Source organism: Bos mutus, chromosome 7 (assembly GCF_027580195.1).
Source record: "Bos mutus isolate GX-2022 chromosome 7, NWIPB_WYAK_1.1, whole genome shotgun sequence".
NCBI classification, from domain to species: domain Eukaryota; kingdom Metazoa; phylum Chordata; class Mammalia; order Artiodactyla; family Bovidae; genus Bos; species Bos mutus.
In genome coordinates, this window is record NC_091623.1 from 21,495,560 (window position 1) to 21,516,996 (window position 21,437).

The 21,437-nt window shown below is 37.6% G+C and overlaps 1 protein-coding gene across 1 annotated transcript in view; it reads left to right on the forward strand.

Moving 5' to 3' along the window:
* The window catches only part of ADGRV1 (adhesion G protein-coupled receptor V1), a 542,489-nt gene that overhangs the window by 141,307 nt on the left and 379,745 nt on the right, over nt 1-21,437 (forward strand). The window contains 11 exon segments of the mRNA XM_070373127.1: nt 606-747; nt 2,328-2,590; nt 4,425-4,600; nt 5,397-5,521; nt 7,871-8,028; nt 8,119-8,265; nt 8,590-8,697; nt 12,438-12,702; nt 13,438-13,560; nt 20,569-20,791; nt 21,121-21,325. Of these exon segments, the coding sequence (XP_070229228.1) occupies nt 606-747; nt 2,328-2,590; nt 4,425-4,600; nt 5,397-5,521; nt 7,871-8,028; nt 8,119-8,265; nt 8,590-8,697; nt 12,438-12,702; nt 13,438-13,560; nt 20,569-20,791; nt 21,121-21,325 (1,935 nt within the window).

Sequence of the window (21,437 nt, forward strand, 5' to 3'; positions counted from 1 at the left end):
AGGGCCTGTACATCAGTTAACCTTGAAATAATAAACTACTCTGTATTCCACAGTCAGTTAGAGCCGAAGAGTTCCACCTGGTGGAATAGCTCTCTTCACTGTTTTGGTAAATTATATAGATTGAATTTTCAGTACTGTTTCAAAGATTATTCTGTATTTCACTTCATTCATTATTTTATTGTAATATTTGATACTCACTTTTTTTTATTCATTTGCTGTCTAATTGCAATATTTGATACTGGAGGGCACACATTATTGTGTTAAAGAGTTTATATCATTAGATGACCTTACCAGAGTGCTTCTTATGCCTCTTGAAAATGTTACTGCTTTCATTTCTTTGTTTTACTTTACTGAAACACCTTTAGTGTTTGAAAATATTTTTTGTCTTGTCTCTTGTTGCCTTTTACTGCTTAGTCAAATGTTTCCTTTCTTCCTACTGCTTTTTAAACTTAATTGAAAAAAAAAAAAGGTCATGAAAAAGTAAGGGAAAAGTCCTGTAAATAGCTTATTTCACATTCAGCAGTATGTCGTATTTATCTCCAAACATTTAAAAATGACTCAGTGTATTAAAATATAATACTGCCTACTTCTGCCTCTTGGACCAGATTCTTCATTTCGCTAATGGAGAAAGGTATAAAAACGTTGACATCATGATTCTTGATGATGACATTCCAGAAGGAGATGAAGCATTTCAGCTGATTTTAACAAATCCTTCTCCTGGACTGGAGCTGGGGGAAAATATAATAGGTAATTGATGATTTATACACAGCTCCCTCTCACCTCTCTTCACTCCTAAGTGAGCCCTGTGGTATGGGGGGGCATTGACAGCATGTGCCACAGTCACACACTAACATTGTGCAGTTTTTTTCATGTAAGTCTTTTTACTTTGATTCCTAGATATTTGGCTGGAAAATCCCATGGATGGAGGAGCCTGATGGGCTACAGTCCATGGGGTTGCTAAGAGTCGGACACGACTGAGCGACTTCCCTTTCACTTTTCACTTTCATGCTTTGGAGAAGGAAATGGCAACCCACTCCAGTGTTCTTGCCTGGAGAATCCCAGGGACAGGGGAGCCTGGTGGGCTGCCGTCTATGGGGTCGCACAGAGTTGGACATGACTGAAGCGACTTAGCAGCAGCATTATGTTGCTATTATGAACTAGGTCCCTTGTAATTATATTGTTAAGTGATTATACATCCATCTACAATGCAGGAGACCCTGGTTCGATTCCTGGGTGAGGAAAATCCCCTGGAAAAGAGATAGACTACCCACTTCAGTATTCTTGGGCTTTCCTGGTGGCTCAGAGGGTAAAGAATCCGCCTGTAATGTGGGAAGCCTGGATTCAATCCCTGGGTTGGGAAGATCCTCTGGAGGAGGGCATGACAACCCACTCTAGTATTCTTGCCTGGACAATCCCCATGGACAGAGGAGCCTGGCAGGCTGCAGTCCACGGGGTCACTAAGAGTTAGACATGACTGAGCAACTAAGCACAGCACAGCACATATCTGATATATAGACGTATTATCATTATCTTTTAGAATGCATGCTCTGAAGCAGACTTCCTAGCTTTGACAGCCATTCCTGCCACATCCAGGCTTGTGAATGTCCACGCATTGCCTGTCTGTGCTTCAGTCATCAGTTCTGTAAAATGAGAGTAATAATAGAATCTACCCCATGGGGATACTGTGAGAATTCAGTGAGTTAAAAATGCTGGTTAAGAAATTTGTAAGTTCTCAGTAGTAGCAGTTGTTGTTTTGGCTGTTATTACCATTATTAGTAGTGGTAGTAGAAGACAGAAAGCGCTTGATTTCTGAAGGTTACTTAGCTTATATTTTGAACTCTTGTAATAGTTCATTTTTTCTCTTGCCTTCTTGAGGAAGATAATCAGGATGTCTGGAAATAGTGGATGCTGATGCTTCCTTTCCATTGCTTTTATACCTGTTACTTGGCTGGTAGCTCCAGGGCAGTGCTGAACAGTAGCAGTGATGAGAGGCATCACTGTCTTCTAATGTTTCAGCATTAAACTTTAGTACTTTCTGTTGGCTTCTGAGAGCCAACAGAAAGTACTAAAGTTTCACATTGAAGTATCACATTGAAGTATCACATTGTAGTATCACATTGAAGAAGCTGCCTTTTGTCTCAAGATTACTGAGTCTTTTTATTTATATCATGAGTGAGTGTAGAATTTCCTTAAATGCCTTTTAACATTTATTTTTAAGATGATCTAGAAAAGCATTGGACTAGTTTACAATGAAGTATCCACATACTTCCCACCACTTATAACCCATTCTATTTTAATTTGTTGTTTTAATATTTTTATTCTGACAGCCTTCGTTACCATCCTTGCTAATGACGATGGCCCTGGAGTTCTGTCATTTAACAACAGTGAGCACTTTTTCCTACGAGAACCGACAGCGGTCTACATCCAGGAGAGTATGGCAGTGTTGTACGTTATTCGGGAGCCTGCCCAAGGGCTGTTTGGAACTGTGACCGTTCAGTTCATTGTGACCGAAGTGAATTCTTCAATGGAGTCGAAAGACCTGACTCCTTCCAAAGGCTATGTTGTTTTAGAAGAAGGTGTTCGTTTCAAGGTACAGGGTGAACCTTTAATGAGAATGAATGATTAATATTTACGAAATAATTTTCTCTTAGAGGAGCCCCCTTGATCTTAGAAAGAAAAAAAAAATCCAGGTTAGGGGATAGGTGAAGATAATGACTAGATTACTACTGTATTGTCTGTATAGAATGCAGCTGGAGAAATTTGCTCCATTAACAGAGTTGTGGAATGTGCAAATAACAAAATATGCATATTGGTGCTTTGAATGTTAAGTATATTTAAATGGCATGCTTCACGTTATTGCCTTTAAATCATAAACTACAAGAAACTCCAGGCCCTTCATTGCAGTCATAAGCAGTAGGTAGTAATTCTTTTTGCCACATTGTTATTAAAATACAGCTGCTTCCTTCAGACAGCTTGTTTGAGAAGTAAGTATCTTATGAAAACAAGAATAGCTTATTGGAGGAAGAATGCTGGATTTAGAATTAATCATAAATTGAACTATGCTTGCAGAAGTTCACTTTCTGAAACTTCTTTTTCTGTATGGTAGTAATTTTCTGCTCCTGCTACTAAACTTTATTTTTAAAACACAGTTGAGGTTTAAAACAACTAATTGTATTAGCTTAAGCTATTTTTAAGCCAAGTATATAAAGTATAATATCTAAAATAATATATTTTAAAATATTCACTGGAAAGCAATCTATCTAATAATTAAATAATTTTATTTATGATCAATTTGTGTAACCTTCAACATACTTTTGAATTCATACTTACTTACATGTCCAGTTTTTTTTTTGTTTTTGGGAATTTAGAACATTTAATTGATTTGTTCAGGGACACTTACACCTTGATACAGATAAAAAGAATTCAAATTTGAAGTATTTTATGAATTTTCTGTTGCTTTACATTCACATGCTTTCCTTTTTTAAAAAATATTTTAAACTTTGTTTATTTAACTTTTTGTATATTTTAAACTTGTTATATACTTTTTTCTTAAAAGACTTTTTCATGGTGTATTTAAAGACCTTTCTATTCATTAGGTAAATTAAACGTTTGAACAAATTGGACTAAATAGGTTTTTCTCTTACCTCTGTAATTACCTTTTTCCCCACATATTTTTATTCTCTGAGGTATGAACAGTAAAATACAAAAATTTTAGGCGCATGGGTCAGTGACTTTAAAAATATGTATACATCAACCTAACAACCACTCGGATTAATGTGTTAAACATTGCCATCAGGCAGAAGTTTCCTTCTTGTCCCTTACCCTCCCCAGACGAAAATGCTTTCTGGTTTCTATCATCAAAGACTCATTTTACTGATTCTTGAACTTCTTATAAATAGAGTCATACAGTATTAATTCTTTTTGTGTCTAGCTTCTTTTGGTCAACACAATTTTTGATTGCACACGTGAGTAGTTAATGCTTTTTTTAATTGCCTGGTAGCATTTCATTGAATAGATGGCTGTTTGTTTATCCATTCTCCTGTTGATAAACATATGGGGTTGTTTCTAATTTGTGCTTTTTAAGCGCAAGTCCTAGGCTGAAATGAGACTAATGTTATATAGCTAGGGCAGGATAGAGAAGTAGCAAAAAATGAAGACCTAAATTTAGTTTTTAAATCTCAATGATATTTTCAAATACTATACATATTTATTTTTAGACTTTTCAGTGGACTAAGTCACAGTGTTGATAACCTTGAAAGCTGTAACTTGAGACAGTTGTTACTATTACACTTTGAGGATCGGTATTAAAAAAGAGGTGATATTTTCCAAAAGTATTATTTTGTTGTCAAAAAATGTCAAATTACTCTATATGTATGTGGCAAAAATACTGAATTCTAGTAATAATTTTTTGCTTATGTTTTCAGGCCCTCCACATCTCTGCCATACTGGACACAGAACCAGAGATGGATGAGCATTTTGTTTGCACCTTGTTTAATCCGACGGGAGGTGCTAGACTAGGGGCACATGTTCAAACTCTGATAACCGTTTTGCAGAACCAGGCCCCTTTGGGGCTATTCAGTATCTCTGCAGTTGCAAATAGGTATAGTGTATTCATAAGAAAACTGTCATTTCTGAAGCTAAGTGGGAAATGTGATATAAAGAAAATGCATAGGAAAACTGATCTCTGTTATAATGGGAATGTTTAAAATGAGCTCTAGCCGATAGATCCAGAGAGGCCACATGTCGTCATAACAGGAAGCATCAAAACGTAATGATGCCCTATTTAAATGGTGTTGTTAGAATTCTTGTTTGCTCAGAATCCACACTCTCAGGCAAGAGCACTATTTTGTGTTTTCAATAATAATAAAAATGAGGAACAATATAAATTATGTTTAGGAGCTCAAATTAAATGAATGACGTTTTTGTGTATGACTTTTCAATCAATCATATATTAACATGATTGGGCTTTAGAAATTACATCTAGAAGTTAACAAATATATATTTTTTTAATATCTTAAAAATATTTCAGATCTAGTTTTATTAACGTTAAGAATTTTCTGATTTGTTTTTTTCTCTGTTAAGTGGTTTTGATGTACATGAAAAGAAACTTAGGAATGACAGAGCTTTGTTTTCGAATATGTGGTGTGAAGTTTCTGACACTTAGCAGTTTCTTACTTTCATAGTATAAGATCATTGTGCTTTTGAAAATCCTCATAAATGAATGTTTTGAGCTGTAGATTCTAGCCTCCCTGCTGTGTAAAATTTGTGGATGGATCTCATCTTGATTTGTGTAAGTTTAATAGTGTATTAAATATATATTAGCAATGTGATATAGATATTTAATATGTAGAAATGATATACTTTTTCTCCTTTCTGCAACCATTTGTTTCTTTTAGAGCCACCTCTGTAAGCATTGAAGAAGCCAACAGGACAGTATACTTAAGTGTGTCACGTACTAATGGCATTGATTTAGCCGTGAGTGTGGAGTGGGAGACAGTTTCTGAAACAGCCTTTGGCATGAGTACGTTTAGTTTCTTGTAAGAACAAAATTCTATAACCAAGAAAGATTGCGTGTTTAAGATTTACATTTTCCATTATGAGTTGGATCTTATGGCTGTATTGAAAATAGATTATAAATATTTAATTCTTTGATTGCATTCACAAATGTTTGTTGACTGTGTCCTGTGTCCAGCATGATACTGAACTTGTGGAGCTCAGAGTTTAGGGAGAGGAAGAAATAAATAAAAATCAGTTTGTAGTTTGAACTATAATAAATGTTTTTTAAAGGTGAAGTTCTAAGTGTGAGAACATAAGACAGTGCTTCCCAGGGGTGTCAGGGTTTGAAGTAAGACTTGATGATGAGTGGGGATTATGCAAAGACCTGAGTTAGAGGAACATACCAGAGAAAGCAGGAAGCCAAGGCAGAAGTGTAGAGCATATAAGTAAAAAACTGAAGAGTGGGCACTGGGTTTAGAAATAAGGGGAGTGTTGAGTTTGGAGAGCTAGGTAAGACCAAATCATTTAAGAACTTGAAGGATATTATCACATACATTAGTCTTTATTTTAGGGTTATGGAAAGTCTCGTGATCTAGGCATGAGGGAGGGCTCCCATGTATAACAGGTGGGGTGGTATGATCACATTTATGTTTTGAAGGCATCATTCTTGGTGCCATGTAAAGAATGGATTGGCACAGGAGAAATGAGAAGATAAAGGGACAAACATAAGGGCAACAGATGGTGGTAGCTTGGACGAGGTGATAGACTGGATGTGGAGAAGGTGCTGGCTATGACCCCTAGGTTTCTAGCTTGTGCAGTGGTTGGAGAGTCATGCCTTCAGTTAGAAGGGGAGTACTGAATGGAAACAAAGTGTTACTTTGGTGAGGGGAGTAAAACATTTGAATTTGAGTTAAATTTTAGAAGACATTTCTTTAGACTCAATGAAAGATCTCTGCTGGAGAGAGAAATTTGAAACGGTCAGTGTGCATGTTGCTAAAAGTCATGGAAATGGATGTAAAACACTGGCCAGTGAGAATGGAGACAGAGAAGGGAAGAGAATCCAGACTGAGTCAAGTGGAAGGAGAAGGGAGATGAGAAGGAGACTTAGAAGGCCTGGTGAGAAACCCAGGGGAATGCAGGATTGCAGACAGCGGCAAAAGAGCTTTTGAAAGAGAGGAATGGTGAATTGTGCCAGCTGCTCTTAAGAAGTAAAGTAAGATGAGAACTGAAAAAATACTCATTGTCATTAGCAAGAGCTATTTGCTTAGAGGGATGCAACACAAATAATATTTTGAGGTTTGGGTTCTGCATGTGTTTTATGGATGTACTTGTGAGAGTATATGTTGGAGATTCTTAAATCTCAACAGGCATTTTTTAATTTTTCATCCACCCTCTTCCTGAATTATGGTAGGGAAGGATTTAACCATATGGTTAAGATTTCAGTGCAAAATATTCACACTCTGAATGTCGAAGCTGTGGTGTTTCAAAAGTGACAAGGCAAGACTCTAAAATATTGGATTTCTAGGAGAGGAAATCACCAATGGATAGTACATAAAAGGCATTGGCATTATGACTTCTTGAACTAGTTATCTAAAAAGTGATCAGTAATTTACAGAGAGTCCAGGTTTCAACCTTGACATTTGTTCTTGGTATGTTATGTTTGCACCATTAACTAAAGTTTGTAAAGAACTGACCTTCTATGGGAAACTGTTGTGATAATAGAACATGGGAGGGTTTTTAAAAGGTATTCTCCATTAGGTGGAGTTTTTTTGTTTTTGTTTAATTGTAGCACAGACTTTTAGGACATGTATGAAATGTAATTATTGCACAAAATTTTAGGAGATGCAGGCTGATCGAATTTGATAGCAACTGGTAGGGAGTCTGCTTTGGCATTCTTAAAATATGTAACACGTGAAGTTAGAAATTATTGGATAGGGGTAGTTTCAAATTAATAGTGTTAAGTTTTAAAACCTAGCATTTAGCATGTTTCCATAAAAGGTGTTTATTTTAAACTTCTCAGTTGTATTTTCATTATCTTTATGGAAGCTGATAAAAATCATACTGAACATATTTCTCTTTACAGTATACATTTAATATTTATTTATAAATATACTCCAGAAAAGTCTTTGTGGGTTTAGATATAAAAAATTTTTCTTGTTTTTGTAAGTTGACACTGTTACTGGTTTGAAATTCTCTAGTTTGTCCCTTTTCTTTCTTATATACACACACACATGCATGCGAGCACTTGCTTACCATGGAAATGTTTTCATTTCTAGTAACAACTCACTAGTTTCATTGTTTAAATAAACTGTGACTGACTAGGTGAAGTCTGGAGAGGATTTTACACAAGGAAACCATGGTTTATGTTTTTCAGGGGGAATGGATGTTATGTTTTCTATGTTTCAAAGCTTTCTGGAAGCATCAGCTTCTGGCTGGTGTTTCTTTACTTTGGAAGACTCAGTACATGGTTTAATGTTAAGAAAATTATCTTCTACTCTTTACCGATGGCAAGGGATTTTTGTTCCATTTGAGGTAAGCATCACTTACGTTATGGTACACAGACTAAAATGTACATGTAGATTTTGGATGCCTCCTGATTTCCCATTATTCCTTGTTTCCCAGGATTTAAGTATAGAAAATCCTAAAACATGTGAAGCTTTTAATATTGGTCTTTCCCCCTACTTTGTGATTACTCATGAAGAAAGAAATGAAGAAAAGTCTTCTGTTAATAGTGTGTATACATTCACATCTGGATTCAAATTATTCCTGGTAAAAAAAACTTCACTTTTTTTTGTAGATTGCTTTATTTAAAAGAAAAATCAGATTTGTGAGACTGAGCTAAATAGAAGATAGTATATGTTCTATGTTAACATGATAAAGGGCTTTTGTAAGTTAACACACATTTAGCAAGTTGTCTTAATCCAGGGATATTTTTGTCTTTCTTGAAATGACACAAAGATGTGCTTACCTAGGGATCAGAATGATTTTTCAAGTTTTGAGCTTCAAATTTTTACTCAGCTTTACTGTATTCAGGAATTTTCTGCTTAAACTTTCCTTTAAATTTTTATCGTCACTATTCTGTATTCTTTGCAGGTACAAAGAATCAATATTTCAGAAAGTTCTCAAGTAAGATATTTTACTTCAGACAGTCAAGATTATTTGATTGTTGCAAGTCAAAGTGATGATTCTCAGTTAACTCAGGTTTGATTCTTTTAAACTGAATTTTTTAATATAATCATTGAAACACATCAAAGGTTTAGTCTGTAGGTTTGGTATGAAAGAAAACCATAATTTGATTATGATAAAGTAGTAAGAATATAGATATTGATTAGTCACAGTTAACTTTTAAATGATACAGTCTTCAAGAACCAAGTGTAAAAATAGGCATGAATATTTAATTAGAATTTAATTGCATTGGAAAACATGGAGAAAAATCACACAACTGGTTTCACAGAGCTTCATCTTAACATTGCCAACAGGGCACATACCATCACCCCAGAAATCCCATATGTGTCTAATAAGCTGTATCACAGTGTCCTAATAAATATTTACTTGATAATTTTTGTCACTCCTCCAACTTCCATACCTCCTTCTCATCTCTTCACATTCAGTTTATGACTTTGTTGAAATGAGAGCTACAAGGTGGAGATTACTCATCTTCCCAACCCCAGATTCAGAAAGCCCCCAATACCCAGTCTTATTCCTCCTCCTGTTGCAATGGCAGAAGTGTTTCTTCTATAAAAACCAGGTTCCTCACATAGGCATCCCTCTTGCCTTCATAAGGGTTAGTTATTCCCTCTACTGTGTCACTAGCATCTTTATCAGATTATTATCAGTTCAGTTCAGTTCAGTCGCTCAGTCGTGTCCGACTCTTTGTGACCCCATGACCTGCAGCGCGCCAAGCCTCCCTGTCCATCACCAACTCCCAGAGTCTACCCAAACCCATGTCCATTGTGTGGGTGATGCCATCCAACCATCTAATCCTCTGTCATCCCCTTCTCCTCCTGCCCTCAATCCCAGCATCAGGGTCTTTTCCAGTGAGTCAGCTCTCTGCATCAGGTGGCCAAGTATTGGAGTTTCAGCTTCAACATCAGTCCTTCCAATGAACACCCAGGACTGATCTCCTTTAGGATGGACTGGTTGGATCTCCTTGCAGTCCAAGGGACTCTCAAGAGTCTTCTCCAACACCACAGTTCAAAATCATCAATTCTTCTGCACTCAGCTTTCTTTATAGTCCAACTCTCACATCCATACATGACTACAGGAAAAACCATAGTCTTGACTAGACGGACCTTTGTTGACAAAGTAATGTCTCTGCTTTTTAATATGCTGTCTAGGTTGGTCATAACTTTCCTTCCAAGGAGCAAGCGTCTTTTAATTTCATGGCTGCAATCACCATCTGCAGTGATTTTGGAGCCCAGAAAAACAAAGTCAGCCACTGTTTCCACTGTTTACCCATCTATTTGCCATGAAGTGATGGGACCGGATGCCATGATCTTAGTTTTTTGAATGTTGAGCCTTAAGCCAACTTTTTCCAATCTGTGTAATAATCTTTACATTTAAAAAGTGATTTATCTCCTGATCTCACCCCCCATTTACTTCTTGTTTCATTTCTTTTCTCCCCTCTGTAGTAAGATACCTTGAAAGAATCCTCTACTTGCTTTGTAAACTTCTTCATGATTACTGATGACACCTGGCTTGCAAATGCAGTGGATGTTTTTGTCGGTCATTATTTTGCATTACTTCCCATTAGTATTTGACAGTCACTCATCCTCAAACTTAAAGCATCTCTTCCCTTGATTTTTGGGATACCACACAGATTTTTGTTCTGTTTGTCTGTGTCACCTTTCTTGGTCTCCAGTGCTGCTTCCTTCTCCCTTTTCTGAACATAGATATCTTGGAGTTTTTCAGGTTCAGTTTTTTTTCTCAGTTGTTATTTAAAAAATTGTTTTAAATTTATTTTTAATCGGAGGACAATTGCTTTACAATATTGTGTTGGTTTCTGCCATAGGTCAACATGAATCAGCCGTAGGTATAAGTATGTCTCCTCCCTCTTAAACCTCCCTTCCCACCTCCCACTCCGTCCCACCCCTTTAGGTTATTAGAGAGCATGGTGTTGAGCTCCCTGCATCGTACAGCAAATTCTCACAGGCTGTCTGTTTTCCATCTGGTAAAGTATGAGTTTCAGTGCTGCTCTCCCAGTTCATCCCTCCCTCTCCTTCCCGTGCTGTGTCCACCCGTCTCTTCTCTATGTCCGTGTTTCCATTGCTGCCCTGCAGATATCACATTCAGTTTTGGTTCACAGTTCTTTTTTTTTTTTTCCCTCTCCACTCATTCTGAGTATTTTTATCAGTCCTATTACTCTGAATATCGCCTATAGGCTATCTTCCAAATTTACTAGTAGCCTTTTCTCTGTATTCTGGACCTCCTGTCTAACTGCATGTTGGCATGTCCACTTAGATATATTTTATGTAGCTAAGATTTAACATATCGCAAGCTAAACTGTAGATTTTCTCCATTAAACTTGTTTCAAGTGTTTGCTTTTGTCTTGGGAGATAGTACCCTCATAAATATGATTGCTCAAGATAGAATGCTGGGTTATAACTTTCTTGATTTTTTCCTAGTTATTCATTCCCATCTAATTTATTATAAAGTCTTTTTGATTATATCTCCCCATACTTTTTTTGAATATGGGCAGTTCTTTTCATCTCTGCTTCTCCTTCCCCTAATCCAGGTCCTCGTCACTTCTCAGCACACTGGTGGTAGTAGCCTTCTAGCTGTTTCTCCAAACTTCTCTGACCTCCTCAGATCCATGTGCCAAGTAGCTGGAGTAATCTTTAAAAAATACTAATTCATGTTGCTCCTCATTTTAAAGTTATTCAGTGATTTCCAACTATGTTTGGAATAAATTCTAGATTATTTAATACAGATAGTTAATAGTATAATTGTATCATCTTCTTTCCCCAGCACAGTGCTGGGTTATGCCTGTTGTCCTGCAAAGATTAAGATCATCTCTTTCACCCTTCCTACAATGATTGTCTCTTTCACCCTGTGATAAATTGTATGGTCACCCAACAAAAGGAACCTCATGATCTTACCTGTCCTGTCTGATCTTCACTGCCCCGGTTCTGTCAACTCCATTCCAGCGGGGCCAGTCTTCGTTCAGGTTGTGACGAACATTTTCTAGTTTAGAAAATCTGTCATGCCATTCTTTCTCATTTTATTTCCTAGGAGAGTCATAATTCTCTATCATACCTTCCTAATTGTTATGTTCAGCACTTGTCTCAGGTTAATAATCATACATTTATATAATTATTTATGTGTTTATTATTTGTGTTTTTCTTCTAGTTAATAAGATCCATAAAGGGAGAAGCAACTCTGTCTATAACTTCTTGCATAATGTTTGGCTTATATGTAAATCTTTGTGAAATTAACCAGATGGAATAAGAAATCAGGTGGATTCGGGGTTTTCTTTTAGTTTTAAGTACATGAACACTCACTTGAAACCTTGTATGCATTGCCACCTTCAGGAGTAAAAAGTTTAGATGTTTTATCTTCATATTCTATTGCTTGAGCAGTGAGTTATGATAATATGGTGTAGCAAAGTTTCTTTTCCAGTTCTAAAGTTTTGGTATTTAAGCAATTTTCTTTTTCTGATTTTGAATTTCTCTTCTCTTGCTGTCACCCACCCCTGCCCAGGTGTATATTTGAACTTTATTTTCAAATAACTTCTCTTCAAATCTCTGTGTATGCAGAGACACACACAGAGATAAAAAGAGGGAGAGAGCAATGAAAAAGCATGTTTTGATATCGTCTCATTTATGAAAGTATCTTCCTAACTAAATTAAAGAGTCCTAGAGAGTGACACATGATCTTGGCTCCATTCTTACAAGTGCTAAATTCCTAGTCATGAGCGTTTTGCCTTTGATCGTTCCCTGCAGGTCTTCAGATGGAACGGAGGAAGCTTTGTGTGGCATCAGACCCTCTCTGTCCGAGGTGTGCTGAGCATGGCCTTGTTCACCAGAGGCGGCGCTGTATTTTTAGCCATTGCCCAGGCTAATGCCAGGTCAAACTCCCTTTTACTCAGGTGGTCCAGCAATGAGTTTACTAACTTCCAGGAAGTTCCCATCAGTGGAACGACACAAGTGGAAGCCTTGACGTCAGGCGATGATATTTATTTAATTTTTGCCAAAGCTATCTTTCTAGGTAAGACCATAGAGTGTTTGCAAGCCATATACAGTCGTTATCAGAAGTACTTTGCATTCATATTATGTTCATATGGAAATACTCTTGTAATAATTTTTTTGGCTAATCCATAGAATATTTCTCATTGGATCTATTGACTGTCAGGTAAAGATGGTTTTGGGGAACAAAGAAAAACATTCTAAGTGTTATGTCCATAACCTGTAGGTTTTCTGAATCACTGCATTAAAGATACTAAAATAAAACTGGAGTTGGGTGGGTGAAGTAGAAAGAATTAGGAAGATTTTACACTCTATGTGCAAACAGGTAACTTTTTATATGACTGTGCTTAGGATGCTATGGATAGCCTGTGGTGGTAATAAATAGTACCAAGTGACTTTTGATGAGACCATTTAAAAATACTCTCTGAATACAGATATGCTTTTTTTCTGTTTAGTGGTAGTTTCATAGGTAAAATTTCAACATTCCTAAAAAGTAAAACTTCAGTATTCTTTTTTTGATATCAAATCATAATTAGAGGCTAACCCATGCTTATACTTCTTGTGGTGAATGCAAAAAGACTTTTGAAGTGTTTCCAAGTTGTATTTTTGTTTAACTGAATGAATTCTGAAGAAATGTCATACTGTTTGTTTCTTTAATTAAATCTAACATTTTTACTATAGTTTTATTGTGTAATTTTGTCATTTTTTTTTTCTGTAACTTTTGCCTTCAGATTGGTCTTTTATTCTGTTATTGTAGGAGATCAGAATTCAGTTGACATTTTCGTCTGGGAGGCAGGACAGTCTTCTTTCAGATATTTTCAATCCCTGGATTTTGCAGCTGTTAATAAGATCCACTCTTTCACACCAGCTTCAGGAATAGGTAAAGCATTTCAAATGTTAACAGATCCTAAAGGAAGTGTGAAAAGCTGGAATGGTTTCAGTCTTACTGAATTAGAAGTAGTATCACTCTAGGTACTTTCATATGGATGTAAAATTAAGATCTCTTCAATAATATTTCCAGAATTCTTAGAATTTCAAAAGGAGTGGACCCTGAGCTTGAGAAGAATCAGAATGACTAAAATAGTTCAGTTGGTCAGTCGTATCCAGCTCTTTGCGACCCCACGGTCTGCAGCACACCAGGCTTCCCTGTCCATCACCAACTCTTGCAGCTTGCTCAAACTCATGTCCATAGAGTCGGTGATGCCATCCAACCATCTTATCCTCTGTTGTCCCCTTCTCCTCCCACCTTCAACCTTTCCCAGCATCAGGGTATTTCCAATGAGTCAGTTCTTCGCATCAGGTGGCCAAAGTATTGGAATTTCAGCTTCAGCATCAGTCCTTCCAATGAATATTCAGGACTGATTTCCTTTAGGATAGACTGGCTGGATCTCCTTGCAGTCCAAGGAACTCTCAAGAGTCTTCTCCAGCACCACAGTTCAAAAGCATCAATTTTAAGAGGAAAATTATTAGTGAAGGATAAATAAAGATAATGTATTTCTTTTGTCTAGAGAAAATGCAGAGTAACATTCTACACACTTTTTTAAAAATGAAAATATTTATAAGTGGGATAGCAAATATCCACATTTAAGAGTTTGTTTAAAGTCAGAAAATAATTATGAGAATTCTGCTTTCCTCCTTCACTCTCCAAACTTTTTCCTTCAGTCAAAATCCTTTCTTGGTCCTCTGTACCTTAAATCCACATCAGAAATATAAGCAGTCTTATAATTTCAGTGGTTTCCCCAAGTCTGTTAGTGAGAACCCACGGGGTTAATGCTATCTGAGGCTGTAGGATTATTTTCAGTCGCTAAGAAAGCACTTGAGCTGAGAGGCACCTAGTAGCCATGAGGTGAAGAAGCCAAGGACAGTTGACCTCGTGAGGTTGGAGGCTGCCTCCCAGAGCAGGTGTGAACAGCTCAGAAGGCGAGTGCATGAGACAGTGTGTCTCCTGTGAGGTGCCCCGTGGAACTTAGAGGCCAACCTCGAGCGACTCAGCGGGCGAATAAATCTGGGTCCCACTTGCAAACTGAGACACAGCGATGCAGTGTGAATTAAATAGCATCATTTGTTAAATAGCCATATGTAAGTCAGTGTTCAAAGTTGTGAAGAATCCCTCACCTTCAAAGGCTTAATGTCTGATTGGAGAAGCAAGAAAAATATGAAGAGAAATATTCAACATAAAGTACCGATACCGTTAGCTGTGTGAATGATATAGCACTGGAGTGGTTAAAAGGTCCGAGAGGGGAGCTGGAGCTGTGCCTGGGTGCATTGCTAGGGAATACTGTGGGCAGGGGCAGAGTTGGGAGTGAAAGAGAAAGGCAGAAGTGTGTGACGTTGAGGGCACAGTGAAGAGGCTGGAGTGCAGAGGACAGAGGCTTGGACTCAGAATCGGTGGTGGCAGGGTTGAGGACAGGCAGGCTAGAGCCTGTGCAAGAAGGTCTGGAATGGTAGGCCCGGGGGTTGAACTGTGCCCAGGGGTAGTCCAGCAGTTCCTAAACATTTTGTTCTTAGAAACTTCTCACCCTCTTAAAAAATTTGAGGACCCTGAAGAGCTTTGGTTTGTGTGAATTGTATTTATTGATATATTAGAAATTAAAACTGAGAAATGTAGAAGATACTAACTCATTTAAAAGTGAGAAGTGAAAGTCTCTCATTTGTGTCTGAGTCTTTGCGACCCCATGGACTGACCGTACTGTCCGTGAAATTCTCCAGGCCAGGATACCCGAGTGGGTGTCTGTTCCCTTCTCCATATTCACTGAAAAATGACAGCAATAAACTCATTACCTGTCAACATAAATAGTATACCCCTTAATTTTAAAAACAAGACCTTTATAAGAAGAGTGGCACTGGCTTTTTTTTTTTGTTTGTTTGTAGATCTCTTTATTTTCTAGTTTAATAGCTGGATTCTCATGTCTGTATCTGTAATTTAGCCTTTTGCAATAGTATCAGTCATCTGGCCTATGGGAGATCCCACTGGGCCCTCATGAGAGAATGTGAGTGAAGTAGACAGAGCGCGTCTTGGTATTATTAGGAAAGTCGTTTTGCCGTCATAGAACCTCTTAGGGGTCTCAAGGACTCTTAGGGGTCCGTGGACTCACTCTGAACGTTACTGAGGTAGAGAAATCCTCACACGCATTTCAAAGGCAGATGACGACCCAAGGTGTGTTTTACGACTCCCACCTGGTTTCGCTGTGTAGGACATGCTGTGCTGTGTGCAGCCGCCCAGGCCAGAGGAATGGAGAATCCTTAGTGGGCGGTTAGAGGTGAAGGACTGAATCAGGAGGACATCAGTAAGAGGACCTGTTGACCTGTGGGGGTCGTTGAATTCACAGGAGTTAAAAATCGACAGAGAAAATGCTGTTGAGAAGAGGAGGGAATCTTGCACAAATGCAGGAATCTGTGGGTTTTCCTCTTAGGTGCCCGACTGCTGCTTTCTTGGGCAGGTGTTAGAACCTTTAGACACGGTCACCTTCAGCCACTGCAGCCACTGCCCAGGACTCGGAGCCCGTTTACCTCATTTTCGTGGTGGACGCTTATCTGGCAGTACTGAGCTTCCGTGGGTCCTGCTCCCCCCTCCTCGGCCCCGCGTCCTCGCAGGTGTCCACGCTGCGTGCTCCCCTCGCTCTGGACTCTTCTGTCATTCTCCTGCCTCCGCACGAGTCCTGTGTCTGCTGCCAGCCCCCCTGTCTGTCTCCACTCTGCTCACGCTTTTCTTAAATACCTTCCCTTTACACTGTCAGCCTCTGACAGCCTGTCGGTCTACGAAGCTATTCTGTGACAGCCACCTCTGACTTTCTTCTCACTCACTCAACAATCGACTAACTGAATAAATTCCATATCTTCCATCATATATTTGTTTAGTTTTTGTCTGCTTGTCCTTTGATTTTGTGCCTTTATCATTTTTTTTTTTTTTACTTTTCTCAGACCTCAAGATTTCAAGTGGACTAACTACATCTTGAGCTACTTATTATGATTCAAAAAGTTGCCTAATGAATGTGTTTAAGGATGAAGAGTGCTGCCTGAATGGGCCTTTAATTGAAGTTACAGAATTCCCTTTAAAGACTTAAAAAAATAGAATAGGCACACTTTCTAAAAGAATTTGTGAAAAATTCTGCCAGAGGCTTGTTAAGGGACCATTGTGAGGTCTCTTTCTTTCTTTTGTTTCTGTGACTTGAGGATGCAGAAGTATGAAAAGATTATAGGTAATTATTTAGAATGGCTTATTATAGATCTCCTGAAAGCTAAAATTATGCATTAAATAATATACAAGGACTTTCTTATTTTGAACATGTCAAATATTTTATTAAAAGTATTAGATTGCAGCCATGACTCGGAGGATTACATATTTATTCTGGTTAATGACTTGACAGAGATTAGTGACTGAATTCTTTAAATGAAAGGAAAAATGAGTATGACAAAGACTGCCAAGACATATAAACCTAACTTCCCCTTCTCCCTGTTTTCCTTCATTATTTAATAGATATTTCTTAGTGCCAGTTATGTGCCCAGCACAGTGGTAAACCCCGAGAAGACAGGGATAAGCAAAATCAGGTATAGTTCTTGCCCTGAAGAAGTTTTAACATCTATTAGGGAAGAAGGGCCATTATATATAATCACACAAGTTAAGTTTTTGGCTACAAACAGATGAAGTGAAGTGAAGTCGCTCAGTCGTGTCCGACTCTTTGCAACCCCATGGACTGTAGCCTACAAGGCTCCTCTGTCCATGGAATTTTCCAGGCAAGAGTACTGGAGTGGGTTGCCATTTCAGATAACCACCATTAAAAAAATAACTTGCATAATACAAAGATGAATGACCTAGTCTAAGGGATGCCCAGAATGCTTTCTTAAGGAAGAAACATTTACTTGTGAACTATAGGATGAGTAGGGGTTGATGAGACAAAGATTTGAGCATAAGGCAGGCTCTAGACAAAAGGAGCAGTGTGGGTAAAAAGGTCAGTGTCTGGGAAAGGACCTGGAAGACGGCAGTGTGGCAGTGAGGGGAGAGTGGTCCAGGGTGTAACTGAGGATGAAATCAGATAGGCCATAGGGACTTAAAGGGTTATTGTTTCTATCTGGTAAGTATTAGGGTGCCTTTTCTGAGAATGCGGTGAGGAGATGAAAAAGAGAAGGGTGCAGAGAGAGAGAAAGAGGAAGACAGACAATGAGGCAGAGGTTGTGTGTGAGAGTGAGTGAGTGTGTGTGTGTGTGTGTGTGTGTGTTTTCAAAATGGAGTGTGGATTGCCAATGGGAGAAAGCGTAGAGGCTGGTAAGAGAAGACAAGCTGGGGGCTCTTATCACAATTCACAATAAAGATCTTGAATGTTGGAGCTTGGAAAGCGGTAGGTGATCCAGGTCAAAGTCAGAGAAGTAGATTAATTCAGAAGCTGTCTCACAAGATGTGGGAGCTGGCGGTTGATTACATACGGGGGTAGGTAAGGGCGTGAATGCCAAGAAAGAGCCCTCAGTTCATTTGCTCAGTCATGTCCGACTCTTGGCGACCCCATTGGCTGCAGCACGTCAGGCTTTCCTGTCCATCACCAACTCCCGGAGCTTGCTCAAACTCATGTCCATGAGTCGGTGATGCCATCCAGCCATCTCATCCTCTGTCGTCCCCTTCTCCTGCCTTCAATCTTTCCCAGCATCAGGGTCTTTTCTAATGAGTCAGTTCTTCACATCAGGTGGCCAAAGTATTGGAGTTTAAGTTTCAGCATCAGTCCTTCCAGTGAATATTCAGGACTGATTTCCTTTAGGATGGACTGGTTGGATCTCCTTGCAGTCCAAGGGACTCTCTAGAGTCTTCTCAACACCATAGTTTAAAAGCATCAATTCTTTGGCACTCAGCTTTCTTTATGGTCCAGCTCTCACATCCATACATGACTACTGGAAAAACCATAGCTTTGATTCTACGAACATTTGCCAGTAAAGTAAAAAGTAAAGTAAAGTAAAGTAAAGTAAAAGTCTCTGCTTTTCAATATGCTGTTTAGTTTGGTCATAGCTTTTCTTCCAAGGAGCAAGCATCTTTTAATTTCGTGGCTGCAGTCACCATCTGCAGTGATTTTAGAGCTCAAGAAAATAAAGTCTGTCACTGTTTCCATTGTTTGCCCATCTATTTGCCATGAAGTGATGGGACTGGATGCCATGATCTTTGTTTTTTGAATGTTGAGTTTTAAGTTTTTCCACTCTCCTCTTTCACTTTCATCAAGAGGCTCTTTAGTTCCTGTTGGCTTTAGTCATGGAACTTCTCTTTGTCCACATGCACTTTTTAAATAATCTTATCCAATTGCCTTCCTTTGGGATATTTTTTCTTTCTTATGGAAGAGAATTCTGTAATCAGTACTAGTTAAAATTCTGTTCCCTGGAGTAGGTAGAGATTTAAGAATATTTTTTTCTTTATAAATTCTCTGTCCAATATCATAATCTTAAACAAATATGCATGTCTATTTTCTGAGAAAGTACTCCCTGCATACATATATGTAGATTTGAGCCTGTATATTTCCTGCTCTGAATGTCTGATTATCTATTTGCTGCCTTGTCATTCTAATGAGATTGCAAGGATTTGAATAGGGTGTATCTCTAAGGGTTAAGCTACATAATCAGTGATATTCAGAACACTTCAGTTTATGATTCTGGTTAGACTATAAAATCAGTTAAACTTGAGAGAGGTTGTGATTCATCTGAGGAGATTGCTCTTTACTGACTGTGTACCATTTTACAAAGCTTTATGAAAAATATTTGATTAGTTTAAAATGAAAGTTTATTAATAACCTTTCTTGATCTTTACTATGTAACATATACTAAACTGAAATAGTAGTTAATTTAATTACCATAGATAAACATGATCAATAGTTCTTGATATTTAATAATGAGGATATGGGGTTTTCCATTTTAACCTATTGGCTACAACTGTAGAAAGACCCATGTTTTTGGTTCTGTGTGCTATTTTAATGCATAGTCAATCTTATATGATATCTTCTTATTCCAGTGTGTTTTTCCAAGTATTGGAATTTGTGCATGTTTCTGACTTTTCTTCCCAGTTTTAAGTCTGAAGATTGCTGAATGGTATATACAGTGTAGTGAGCCCCCTTCTGCTCCTAACTTTTGTAGATATAATTATATGCCATTGCTTTGAACTATTAAGAGAATGCTTTCCTATCAGCATTTCAAAAAGCATTGGCAGAGTATACTGAATATATTGGTATTTATTGAATACAGAATATAATCAAAGATCATAAAGTTGCTAATATCCTTAGGGCACCTTTAAGAATTTATCAGATGAAAATAAAATGATTACCCCTGTCTCTAGTTAATATTGACAAAGAGAAAACAAAAGTAAACATCCAAAGGAGGGGAATAATTAAATATATTTTAATATTAGTAGTCTAGTATCTGTATATAAAATTATACATCTGGATTGCTATATTATAAATATATCATTAAGCTGTTTAATTAAGTTTTCTCACATTTAGACTATTTATAATTTGTCAATTGTGAATTCATATGGATTCACTGGAAAGGAAAATGCAAAAATGAAACATTCAGTGGTAGAATTACCAATCTTGTTCACTTTAGAAAGTATCTTTCAGTGCTATTCAATAAATACATACTAAGGTGACTGCAAGAGTTTAAAATCCATTTGGGTTTTATTAGCTTTTGATTTTTTAAACAAATTAAGTGGGTTGTGGGTACATTGTCAGACTGACTTGGTTGTTTCACAGTGTTTTAAAATTATTGTTTATATCCAGTTGTTTCAGAAATTGTACCGTATTCAGTTACTTCAGCAATCTAAATGTGGCTTTGGGAGGTGGGAGAGTTTTGTTGCTATACCAGTGTTGGGAGCCTGTGAGTTGACATTCACTTTTCATTCTGGTTCCCTTTTCTTTCCTTCCTGCAGTCCACTTACTTCTTCTTGGCCAAGCTGTGTCTGCGCTTTACTGCTGGAATTCAGAGCTGAATCACTTCTCTTTTCTTCTTGAAGCACCATCTGCTTATGATGCAGCCTTTGTTACAGTGAAGTCCCTTAATTCAAGCAAAAATTTAATTGCTCTTGCAGGAGCCACCCACTCACATATATATGAGCTAGCCTATGTCTCAAGCCAGTCTGACTTTATTCCTAGGTAGGTCCAACATTTGATGTTGAATGTCTTTATCTCACCATAATTTTGTATGGCACTCATTTTTAAGTCTTTATGTAGTGATGGAAAAATACACAAAATATACAAGCTGTTTATAAACCAGAAGTTTGCTTATTATCTGTATTTCTAATATTTATTCTTCCAGGTTAATTACTATTAATTATGTTTTGGATTAAAATTTTACTAATGAAATATGATTTCTGTGCACTTTTAGTAGTAATCAACATTATGAGAATTTTATGATTACTCTACCATTTATATGGTTTTAATTTGTTGCAATAGACTTATTTCATATGTACTTCTTATGCTAGTTCAGGTGAATTGATATTTGAGCCTGGAGACAAAGAAGCTATAATAGCGGTAAATGTCCTCGATGATACAGTTCCGGAGGAAGACGAATCCTTCAGAGTTCAGCTTAAAAATCCCAAAGGAGGAGCAGAGATTGGTATTAATGGTTATGTACAAATAACTATTCTGTCTAATGATGATGCCTATGGAGTTGTTGGATTTGCTCAGGTAAAGATCCCACACTTAGAAGGCAAATGGTTTATTCACGGTATTACTTTTTAGCTGCTATCAGCACTCAGTGATTCATATTTTGAGTGTCTTAAGCCACTCTTTTGCTCCC